Below are 13,374 nucleotides of genomic sequence, written 5' to 3' on the forward strand. Positions count from 1 at the left end.
TGTTGTGAAGCTTGTTCTTACACCCATTGGATCCATGTGCTCTGCTTTGTTCTTCTTCTTGGATGACCCACAGAGGACACATGATCAACATAGCATCAACAGAACTTGACATGTTCTTGTTGAGGCTATTCTTTCTGCTTACTGAATAGTATTCCTTGCCACCTATATCAAAAGGGTTGATCTCTTTATCTAGCTCTAGTACCTCATTCCATTCTGACAGAAACTAGATGCTCAATAATATTTTCTGAGAGAAAATTTTTTTACACTTAGCAATTATCAGTTCTGAGCCAAGAAAAAAATGTATCAATGACATAAATGTCAAATGAAAATTAAAATGAAAAAAGATTTTTATTTTTTAATCACTGAAATTTCATAATTGAATTTTATTGTTAAAAGCCAATAATTTAAAGTATATGATAAAATAATATCAGTAGATGTCAAAATAGTATCATGTTTAGTTTCTGAAATATCACTTGAAGCCTTTCATTCATAAATTTGGCAAAACTTTTGATTGTTATGTTCTTGTAGTTATATAAAACATCCAAAAGACAGTTTTATAAAATAATGTGACTTTGCAGATACAAAGTTTAAAGGGAACATTTTCAGAATGAAAAATGAATCAAGATATTTTTTCTCTGAATATATAATTATATTTAAAATCCGATGTTTAAAATATGGCTTAAGCAATATGCTCTTTCATGTAAAATGCCATAAATATCTACTCAGGGTAATTCAGAAGTAAAAACTGATGTTTATTACAAATTGGGCCCTGAAAGTACACTTGAATTGTTTAGAAATCTTTTGGGTTATAGTAGGAATTACCCATAGTTAATTTGGCTTTTGGTGAATGTTACTCAAATGTGACATTTTTAACAAGCTTTTATCACTTCATGTCTTTATTACTGAAATCCAGAGAAAACTGTTTTATCAAAAATAAAGCAAATCTGTATGAGACAGTCTATCTACTTGCTTAAAGCAGAGTGGGAACATTATTTTCCTCCATTGTTTTGTGTCCAGTAAGACATGTCTAACAGCTAAATTGAACATCATTCAAGAATATAAATAAACCATGCATTCAGAACATTTAAAAACAGATTTTTATATTTGTATTTTTACATCTGTATGTATACACATATATAAGTGTATGAATATGAAATTTACAAAATCTTATGGAGTTCAAGTTTCTTAGATAAAAAATCAATAATTTAAAAACTTCTTATCATTTGTTCTCAAAAAGCATGTGAAAAATAGTAATTGGTAGGGGCTTTGTTTATCTTAGTGCTCATCCACAATTTCCATGATAAAGCAATGCATGTCTGTTTTGAGAATGAATGCCAAATTCTGACCATCATAACTAAGTTTTTAAAAAACCTATTTCTAAATCTAAAAAGTTCTGTGAAAGATGTGATGATGTTGAAAGCTTAAAAATATATATGTTTCTTTATTACATACAGCCCTTTGAATTTTTTGTTACTTTTTATGACATTGTCCTGGACTAATACTGAATATTCCTTTTCAGAGATATTTATTTATTTAATAAACTTTTACTGAGTATTGCTGCATGCCAGGTTCTAGAGAAGTGAAGATTAATAACTTATAGGTAGAATGTGTGAATCAGCAGCTTCTTTTGGGATATGTATCATATGTCCCTCTTCTTTTTTACGCATTTACTATTTTTTACCATGGGTTATATAACCTGACTGTGTGGTATGATATATTATGCATTTTTTAAAAAATAAGATATTCTTAGGTACACACAAATTTTCTGTTTAAAGAAAATCTATTTAAATATCTTGAGTTAGCTTAAGTAATTGAGTATTTTATTAAAAGACAAAGGTAGTATATTTATATGTCTGGGGTATTGCAGTCATAATCTTCTAAGGCATTTTAGTACAAATATGTCAGCTTTGTAATGTAAGGATATGGGATTAATAAATAATTGCCTAAATATTTTGAGTTAGAATATATTTGGTGGACAAAAATAATTTTATCTTATGATAATGTATTTTATGGAATTAACAGACAATAATTGTGTCTCTAGAATCAAAGCCAATCCTGTAAAATTTTGTAGCCATCTTGTACTATACTATTTTCAAAAAACACACTGATTCATTTAATCGGTTGTCCTAGTACGCTGAATGTATATCACATTACATGGCAAAGTTCCTATTTGAGCTAAATAGGTTTAAACATAAACTGTGCATACAGATCTCAAGTGATAGTCTCTAAATAGATGTCAGATACTCTTTATTGCTACCCTCTTTTATTTCAGTAACATTTTAATTAATTCACACTGATTGAATAAATGCACATTGAGACTTGTTTCCTAATGAGGGCGCATTTAGAGGAAAGGTTCTGCATCATTCTGATATCCTGTGGGTAATTATATTCTAATTATATGGTCAGGGGAAAAGAGTCTATAACTTAGTACTGATATTGTTCGTTAGACCCAATTAATTACATGCACATAATGAAAGTTCATGATAAGGTTGACTGGCAGTCAGTGTAAAATTTTAACTCAATTGAATTTTAACCTAACGTACAGAACTGGACTTTAACCTGGTTAGAAGATGCTTTGGCATGAGATCAGTGAATAATTAGAGGGACAAAGGATGAAAATAATTTCAATTATACACTCTTTGTTTTTAATTCAAGTTCTTTTTCCACAGATGATGAAAAGGAAATCTAAGCTTTAACTCTAAATAATATTATCAATATTTTTTCATTAGCTACAGTGATTGTTTTCTACTCTGGAAGGCAGTGGTAAAACAACTGTACAATAATATGTTTCTAGAACTCATGTTTTTTAGAGAGGAAAAATGGAGACAACAGGAAGTATTATAGATTAATTTTATGAAATAAAACATACAGGAATTAATGTATTATGTTAGATTACTTGATGGGTGATTGTTCTCTAAGCCACCAGCTACACTCAAAGCCTATCTTAAACACATACAAACAGAGGTAATACATAGTTTACACATATTAGTTATACCTAATAAATCAGTATCAATTATATATAAAGCAAAAGATCTACAGAATAATCAAAACATAAATAGTCAATAATGGAATGAATTTTAGAAATGATAACTTTAATTATAAGCTCCCATTCATTTTTATCCTTCTCAATTTCATTATTTTATTGCTCAAACTTTGGGTAGAAAATTATCTAGTATTGAAAAAAACAGCAGTGAGAATTTTTTCTCCCTCTCTTCTGAGGTCTATCTCTCTCATTTCTTCCCTTTCCTCTCTTTCTTTGTCTTGAATCTCTCCTCTCCCCTCCATTCATTTCTCATTCTTTTTCTCTAATAGTCTCCACATAGGTGTTCTCATGAAAAATATTCATTTCTATTCATTCTACTTATTTTCAACAAAAAATCATTCCAGATGGGGCTGGGGTTGTGCCTCAGTGGCAGAGTGCTTGCCTCCCACATGTGAGAGACTGGGTTTGATCCTCAGCACTGGGTTTGAACCTCAGCACCACATAAAAATAAGTAAACAATATAAAGATATTATGTCCATCTGTAACTAAAAAATTTTTTTTAGAAATGGTTCCAGATGAAGGAAGCATAATTTTCTTGCTGAGTTCTTAATCAAGCAGTGAAAACTAAGTGAATCATTTCACTTCTAATGTTAATAAATCAGTTATCTATTTTTAGAGAAGTTCAATATATGTTTATATATATTTACATATGTACATATATATGTGTGTATATTTATAGAATGAATAAAAGTAATGTGTGTGTATATATGTATATGTGTATATATATGTGGGTATATATGTATGTGTGTGTATATATATACATATATATGTATGTGTGTGTATATATACATATATATATATATATATATATATATATATATATATATATATCCACCCTCTGGTTAGGTATAATTGTATACAGTGGATATGAGGAAAGTGCAGTTTAATAAGATTAAGAAATTTACCTAAAATGACACAATTTACAACTTAAAGAATTAACACTAGATTAATTAATACCCATGTTTTAAACCTATTGTTCATATGTATGCTGTAATTTCCAACATTTGCAGCAAATGAGATTTATTTAGAAGAAATACATTGGAATTTCATAAAAGGAACGGACAGAAAAACAATGGAATAAAGGAGAAGAAAATGGAAAGAATAGAACATAAGAGAGAGTGGGGCTCATAGGTTTAGCAGTTTTTGTGAGATTCTTTTACAAGTGTGTAAATTCACAAATATTCTTAGTGTGGAACAAAATTTTTAAATGAATTGAAGAAAGGTTCTTTAACCATATCAACTGCTAATGAGTTTATGAGACTTAACTAATTTGAGTTTATTACTTATTTCTAATGACTTCTTTCATGTGAGAATCAAACAGGCAAGACAATAATATTAGAAAGGATTTTATTTGTTATTTCGAAGTGTGTTCATATTTGGAAATCTATATTTGAAATGGCTTCTATATTTCCAGAAGGACACATTCTATATTCTTTTGTTTGTGTGTGTGGACAGAGGTGGTGGTACAGGGGATCAAGCTCGGCAGCATTCATCTATTGAGGCACATCCCCAGACCTATTTTTTTTTTTAAGAGACAATGTCTCACTGAGTTTCTTAGTGGCTTGCTGTTGCTGAGGCTGGCTTTGAATCACGATGCTCTTGCATCAGTCTCCAGTCTCCCAAGACACTGATATTATAGGCATGTGCCAGTGCACACTGCCACATTCTATTTTCATTGAAAACATTTGGTGCCACTAAAGTTTTCAGACATTCATTGCACTGGGTACATGATCCCTACCTATAGATTTGGTTGTATTTCCTTTATAAACACACACACACACACACACACACACACACACGCACACACACATACACACATACTAAAAGTAGGAGTAGAAGGAGTCTCACGGTCTCCTTTTTTATTATTTGTTCAAAATAGTTATACATGACAGCAAAATGCATTGCAATTCATTGTACACAAATGGAGCACAACTTTTCATTTCTATGGTTGTACATGATATACAGTCACACCATATGAGCAGTCATACATGTACCTAAGGTAATGATGTTCATCTCATTCTATCATATTTCCTGCCCCCATGCTTCTTCCCCTTTTCTTCTTCCCCTTTGCCCAATCAAAGTCCCTCCATTCTCCCCCATGTGCCCCCCACCACATTATGGATCAACATTCACTAATTAGAACATTCAGCCTTTAGTTTTTGGGGATTATTTTACTTTGTGTAGCATGATATTCTCCAACTCCATCCATTTTCCTAAAAATGCCATAATTTTATTCTCTTTCAATGCTAATATTTCATTGTATATATGTACCACAGTTTCTTTATCCATTCATCTAGGGCATCTAGGTTGGTTCCACAGTTTAGCTATTGTGAATTGAGCTGCTATGAACATTGACAGAGCTGAGTCACTATAGTATGCTGTCCTTTGGTTGTAGAAAAAGGAGTGGCATATCTAGGTCAAATGGTGGTTCCATTCCAAGTTTTTTCCATACTGCTTCCCATAGTGGTTGCACTAATTTGCAGTGCCACCAGAAATGTATGAGTGTTCCTTTTTCTCCACATCCTTGGCAACACTTATTGTTGCTTGTATTCTTGATAATTGCCATTCTGACTGGAGTAAGATGAAGTCTTGGAATAGTTTTGATTTGCATTTCTCTAATTACTAGAAAAGTTGAATATTTTTCCATGTATTTGTTGATCAATTATATATCTTCTTCTGAGATGTGTCTGTTCAGTTCCTTAGCCCATTTACTGATTGGGTTATTTATTTTTTTGATGTTAAGTTTTTTGAGTTCTTTATATATCCTGGAGATAAGTGCTCTATCTGATGTGTGTGTAGTAGAGATGTTCTCCCACTATCTTTATCATGTCAGATTAGGTCCTGACCTCCATATCCATACTCCTAAAGTGCAAGAAATAAAATAAAGAATTAATAAATGGGATGGATTCAAACTAAAAAGCTTCTTCTCAGCAAAGGAAACAATATATAACATGAACACAGTTTCTTTTTTTCGAAGGCCTCTAGACAGAACTCTGCAAGATGCATTAACAATCATATTTACTAGAGTGATAATAGAATATTTTTGTGAGTGATCATTATTTAAAGATAGTAAAATAATCAAGGTGAGAATTTTTATCATTAAATAAATGTAAGCTGAAAATATTGACTCAGGTGAGAAGTGGTTAGGTAAGACACCCTGGATAAGATTATAACAAATGCACCTTCTGAAATGTCTTCTTTTATATTTTAATTAGATATGCCAAGGAGTCAGTAGAAAACCAAACGTAATTTAATATTATTCTGATTGGTGTTTGTAATACAATGAAATAACATTTAATTAAAAATGCCTATAAAGGCAAAAGTAGTATAAAATTATTTCCATCTCATTTCCTTTAAAAAATTTAAATTGTGTTCATTTGCATGAGTAAACATACTTAAGGACCCACAAAAACTTTAAGCATAATCAAATTACATAACTAAAAAATGGAAATAAAATTCATGGAAACAAAAATGTATTTAGTTTCCATACCCTAAAATGCCCTGTATATATATTTTTTATTATCATGTGAAGGAAAAAAAAAAAAACCTTACCTCTTCAGCTGGCATTGTGTGCCATTTGATGAATACAAATTTTCTTTTCTCTGGCCTGGTTTTTCTCTTTATCTCTCACTTATTGTTGATGCCAGAGATACCCTATTGCATATAAAGGAAAACAAGCTATTTAAAATAGTTCTATTTGGCATTAACAGTTATTGTGTTAAATTAATCCATATTAACCTTCAAACCAGTTCTTTGTAAAACCATGTTTTGTAATCTTTATCAATGTTTTAAAATAATTTTCTTTCCCAAACACTTAAAACATGAGACTTGGCCTAAAGAGTAACTTTTAGAAAACATTCCTTTTCTATTTCTTTTGTTGTAAAAATACAGCAACATTCTTTTACTAACTTTATTTTTTGGGTGCCTGACATTTAATCTTTCTGATCTGTTGTTTCTCAATCTGCAAGAATGGAATATCTTGGTTAAAAGGATTAAATGAGACCAAGGATATGACAGCAATTTTTTAAAAATATGAACACTTCTTATGTAAGTAGAAGGCCTAATTTTGTTAATTTTACTTTAGTCTTGAAATAACTAATGACCTTTTTAATGTGAATACTGTGCTACTATTATATGTTAACTAAGTCAAACCTCCAATAATCTCCACCAAAGATTTTTCTTTGTCCTATGACAATCTGGATTAAATTGTCAATTTAAAATGATTACACATTAGAAAATATGAAGACAAGAAATATCCTAATACTTAAGAATAATAGGATTTTAAAAAATTCTTTGATATTAGATTGAACTTAATAAGTGCCCTGAAGGCAAATGCATCTTTTAAACTAATTATCTGTACTGTGTATTCTATTTAATATTAAAAGATACTGATTAAATAAAATCAATCACATTCCTCTGTAGTCACACCTCTCATTTGATTAAATAAAAATATACTGTTCCTGTATTAATTCTGATTAAAAATATATTACATTTAGAATTATATGCTCATGATAATTTTCAAAAAAAAACACCTAAAACATTTACTCTGCTTATTCTTGATATTTAAGTATATGTACAGAAGAGTAAAAATCAAGTAATATAACATCTGAATTCATTTTCTAACAAGTTTCCACTTACTTTTTTATCCTAGGTACTATGGTTTTCTGATTGTATCTCAAGAATAAGCTACTTATGGGCATGCTAATTTAATACATACTTCCTTAAACAAGGTGTTTTTGAGTTCATATATATGTTTTTATTACCCTTCTTCATTGAATTTCTAGAGTTGATCTCAGGATTATGCATGTTGGCCGAATTCTCAGAACTGGTGGCTTCTTTTCATGTACATTGATAACTTTCAACCTCTTTCTTTACCTTAGTCAACAGCTATCTCATTCTCAGAGATGTAATGAAAAAATTCTCACCTTCTTCATCTTGCCACCTCTCTGACCACCTTACTTGCTCTCAGTATATAACAGTAGCTAACCCATACTGCTTTGAGAAAGGGAATCTTCCAAGCATGGGTATCCTTTGTGGATACCGGTTTTTTATACAGTGGCAGCAAAGTGGTAGTGAGGGTTCAATTTCATCCCACAATATCTCGTATTTTTAAATACTTTAAATGAAACATTTATTGCACAACATGGTAATCTTTGCATTTTTAACACCAGATCCATTTGCATTGTCTTCTTGGACCCTATCTGAAATATTACTTTTTCCTTCTGTGCATCTCTCTAGTCTTCTTTCTCCAAAGCCTAGATACTTACTTATATTGCCAAACATAATGCATATTTTATTAGGTTGAAAGTTTTGAAAGTAAATTGCATGTTGTATGATAATATATCCCTAATATTTTGGCAAGCATCTTCCAAGACTAAAAGCAATTTTTTTACCCAATGATATTATTATCTTCACAACTAAGAAAATTATCAATAATTCTAAAAGATAAACATTTATTTGATAATTGTGCCCATATTTAAAAATGTCCACAATTATCAAATAAATGATTTTTTATAGCTGTTACCTACTCATTTTGTTGTTGTTGTTGTTGTTGTTGTTGTTGTTGGTAGATTTGGGAGTCAAGCGGGATCTATTCAAGCAGAACCTTGCATTGCATTTGTTGTTCCAAAACATTTGGATGACCTTAATTTTTTCACTTGATTTCCAATGACTCACCCTCTACAGATGTATGTGTAGGGAGCACACAGTCTTGCAGGGTAGAAGGCATCTGCAACTCCAGCTCTGGAGACTGTTTAGGGGGGTGTCTTATTTGCTTCCATGTTTCCTTATCTACAGAAAAATGATCCATAGGATGAAACATTTAATCTGGATTGATGTGGGGCAGCAAACAGAGTCCTATAAAAAAAATGGAAGCACAACATCATTGTCTTATAATATTTTTTTTTCAAAACTTAAACTTTAACAAGGAGCCAAGAAACAAAGACAGTAAGTCTGACAAATGACTTTGCACTGGCTCTAATGGAAACAAGCCAAAACATTTGCCCACTATCTATTGTCCCAGCTGTTACATGGGTGATTTAGACTTTAAAGTCAAGAATATTACTAAAATTTTGAAGAATTCAATGGCAACTTGATAAACCCTATTGTCAATTCACATTCAAAATGACAGAAATTACTTTTAAGGAATTCTCCTTTCAATTTGACCAGGGTTCATATTCCTAGATTTTATGAATTCTTTCTTTAACAAAATTTCATCCATCATATTTTTATACAAATTATGGGAATATCTTGTAAATCTATTTGTACTCCTGGAGAACTTAATTTTTTCTAGAGTTTCCTTACATCTCTTCTATTTGTGTGCCACTTTTAGGTGCATTAAAATTTTCAGGTCCATTGTTATGTTGTGCCACTGTGAGAGTGTATGAGGTTTTACCTATCTCTGATGTAGGTATTTTATTTGTTTGTTTGTTTGTTCTTTTGGTTCCTGCTACTTTCCTGGAGTTCTACTGAGTAAGATAGCAGAATAGTATCTCTGCTCTCAGATTTTTCATATCCATCCTGATGATCTAAAATCCATCTATCTATATTCTGTTTGGCTATGTGAGCTTGAGTCTGTGGAGGCAAATGGAAAATACCAACAGCCCTCTCTTTTCCAGGGGCATACAATATATAAGAGCTCCCAGTTTCCCATCCAGTTGTCCTATTCTTCTTCTCCATGGGAAGCTTTTATCTAGTATTATGTGCACAATTAGTCATCTGTTCTTGCAAATTTTGTTTTTTACATTCTATGTTTTTCAGAATTCAGGTTTTTGGAATTTCAACAACTTTTTCTCTCTTAACACACACATGCATATGTACACTCTTTCACATACACACAAGCAAAATGATGGTGGTAGATAATTGAAGATAGATACACTGTCATGAAGGTCAGTGTTCATGTATTTAACCTTGTCTTTATAAATTACTCTCAAGTTAAAATTTATTAATTTAAATCTTTTTATTTTTTATTGATTTTAATGATTTTTTTATTTTCAGAGTATCACAAAATAAAGTCAAAAGACAGTAATTTTAGAAAGTAATGAAAATTGGATTGGAAAATAAAATAGTGGGGTCAGTAAAGGGGAAATTTATAATTTTCTTTACAAAGGATAATGGAACTTGAAGATGAGTTCCATTCCCAAAATACAATAATGTATTAATATTGTAGAGAGGTCTATGAGGTTGATCAAGGATATTTATCAGTGTGCTTTGAGTAGATTCAGGTGTATTTTGGATAAATAATTTCACAACCAAGCCCACTCTGTCTTAGAACATTCCTAATTCAATGAAAAGATATCAGTTATTTAAGGAAATAGAAAATGATGCCAAGGGAATAAATTTTTAAATTGTACATTTATTTATAGACATATAGTGTTATAAGAATCTTCATTGATATCTTGTATTCAGTTTGACTTTTTTTTCAGATTTAATATGAACTTCTCTTTTTCAGCAGACTCTGCCCACTTCAGGAGTTTCAGTTCCTGAGGTGCGTAAGCTAAACAAGGTTTCACACTTGCAATTATAGTTCATTGTGCATATTATATTGTTATAAAAAATGGGGGGTTGGCTCAGTGACCTACTGACATCAATTTTGATATTTGATTTTCTTTTTATTCCAATATATGGAAATGAGATTATGTATATTTTCACTAATGGGATAGGATTCCAGTCTGCATTTGTGGAAAGAATTGGGGATATAAGATATTATATGAAAAAAATAGAGAAAACATAAAGTTTACTTAGTAAAGCTAACTAGAGCATAAAATAGTGTCATTTTTATTTTTTATCATAAAATATAATCATATGAAAACAAATCCAATATTATTCAATCCTTTAAAATCATAAAAGTGAAGCTTTCCATGATACTATATTGAGAAATCCTTCCTCACTTTGAAGTGCTTATTATTTTAAAGACAGTACATCTGTATTAATCATATAGCACTTGATATTGCATAGAAAGTCATTGGAGAAAAATATAGTCACAAGTAAATTTCATCTTTTGAAAATAAATGTAAGCATCAGCATCACCACATTTGCTTACAGTATTAGCTCTGTCTTTGCATTGATGAAGCAAAATCCTCACAATGTTCTGTGACAATCTCCTGTTCAATTGTTATTATCTTTATAGAAAATGTTCAGATGGTATTGTTTGCCTGAAAATTGAATCTACCTGCTTCAGAAAGAATTATTTATAATATATGAATACTACATAAGAATATGAATTTAATTAGAGAATAACATAATTGCACAAAAGTATAACTGTTCTCCCCTCCCCACCAAATATAATTTTCTAATCAGTGTCAACTGCCTCAATGAATTAAAATAAACTATTGTTTCAAATCAGATACAAACTTGAAAATATGCTTAGAGATATGCTTGAAGTATAATGTTTCTAATCTAAAGGAAATATTAAACTTATTTTTGTATCCTTCAAATGAATTGATGGCATTATTATCATAATTATTATTAAATAGAGATGTTAACTTCCCCATTCAAGTGACAAGATATTAGAAGAGTATATCATTTCATTAATTATTTGTGAGAGAATTAATATTACCTCTTCAAGATATTGACTTTATTTTACGGCTATTATAAATTCATCAAGTGAATATAGATACTACATTTGAAAATTAGATTTCTCATTTTAGTTTTGTTAATCTCCAAAGGTCTCCCATAGTCCCATATAAAATGGATCATATACACTGAATAAGCAAGTCAAATTCTCTAGTTTTACAATATGCTTTTTTCAATTTTTTAAAATATCTTTTTCCTGATAAAAAGTTTTTCAGAATTCTTCCTATACTATTTATATTCTTTCTGGCAAGATATATTGGTTTACATTGATTTAAATTTTCCACTATCCCTCAAAAATCATTATATACATTTTTAAGCTATGTTGTTCCAAAAATTTTCTTAAACCCAGGTGTGGATATATGCATGAGGGCGTGTGTGAATACACATATATACACTCAGACAGGGAACCTTATGTTCTACCAGCAGGAAAAATTGCACTTAGGTTAACTGAAAATGTGGTTAGAGTGAATAGGAAGGACATACACAAAGATATACACATATGTTAACAAGTGAACTAAAAAAGCAAATGTATCATCATCACTCCACCTTTGACACAGGATGAAGGGCTTTCTATGAGGACAGTTTTTCTAATGGGAAGTGGCATATAGACTTTCCTGCCTCTGTCATAGTCTTATTATCCATGATACTCAGGTTCAGTTGTTTTAAAGTGTAACAAAAATTAAAGAACATCTGTGAAGCAATCTAAATATAAAGTTTTCTCCATTTTTATGATTAATTTCCAACACATTGTTTTTGCATCTAAACTTAACCATTCCTCTTACACACCACCAGCTCCAACACATATGTAGCTTATATTATCACGCCTTTCTAAAACCTGCATGTAATTTTTCATGGCAACAAATCTTTCATTTTGTACTCAAAATTAAAAACTGTAGTAATTAAATTACATAGTTATAATACAAGAGGACACATTTCACTTGAAAATGACAAAAACAGATCAAACAATAACACAGGAATCACAAGGTTTAACATTTAGCTTAACTAATAGAGACAAAGAATATGATAAGCATATGAAGAGCTGCCTCGTTGCTGTTAGAAAGCTTTAGGTTACTATAGCCAGTTGCCAGTATGCTTTACAAAGTCACTTGGACAAAGTTGAGACTGGTTCCTCTGTCTACTTTCATATGTACATTTTGTACACACACACACACACAATCTTATTTCATAATTGTGCTTCAGTATGCTAGTGCATAGCCAAAATTAAATTATTTTGACATGGACTCTCTCATTCTTAAAATTCATTGAAGAAATCCACTCAGGAATTTTTTAACAGAAATTTTGTAGGTGGTTATGTGCAGTATGAAATTATCTTCTGAGAAAATATGCACATGATGTGTGATGTATGAAAACCAGGATGTGTTGATCAAAATGTCCCTTCTAGCTCAGGAAACAAGTAGCTCTTCCAGGTACTTTATTTCCAGGTTTCATATTTTCAACTTTTTTTGTTTCATATCTAACCCAAGGACATGGCCAATATCATTACAATGACGATTTCCAGTTATAGTGATGCAGTGGCAAATAAATTACAATACAGTAAATTTCTTCTCTACAACACCCAACATTTACTACTATGACCTGAGTAACATACTTGTGATGATCTTAATAATAAAATGATATGTCTTTGTACTTCAAAAAATATTGTCATTTACTGAGTACGTATTTTAAGTCAACCTTTATTTCCATTTATCTTTACATGAAACTTTCCAGTTTAAAGGTGGAATAAATGGTGACCTAAT

The 13,374-nt window shown here is 30.7% G+C and overlaps 1 protein-coding gene across 10 annotated transcripts in view; it reads left to right on the forward strand.

The window, feature by feature from the left end:
* The window catches only part of Dgkb (diacylglycerol kinase beta), a 651,708-nt gene that overhangs the window by 214,844 nt on the left and 423,490 nt on the right, over positions 1 to 13,374 (forward strand). For 6 of the 10 annotated variants that reach the window (XM_078040040.1, XM_005328769.5, XM_078040041.1 and 3 more), the window contains one exon: positions 10,494 to 10,529. The exons of 2 other annotated variants lie outside the window; for them this stretch is intronic. In XM_078040040.1, coding sequence (XP_077896166.1) covers positions 10,494 to 10,529 — 36 coding nt within the window. The remainder of the gene's footprint in view (positions 1 to 10,493; positions 10,530 to 13,374) is intronic. 2 more of the 10 variants (XM_078040042.1, XM_078040044.1) reach the window with 1 other exon arrangement.

This window comes from Ictidomys tridecemlineatus, chromosome 2 (assembly GCF_052094955.1).
Source record: "Ictidomys tridecemlineatus isolate mIctTri1 chromosome 2, mIctTri1.hap1, whole genome shotgun sequence".
Taxonomy (NCBI): domain Eukaryota; kingdom Metazoa; phylum Chordata; class Mammalia; order Rodentia; family Sciuridae; genus Ictidomys; species Ictidomys tridecemlineatus.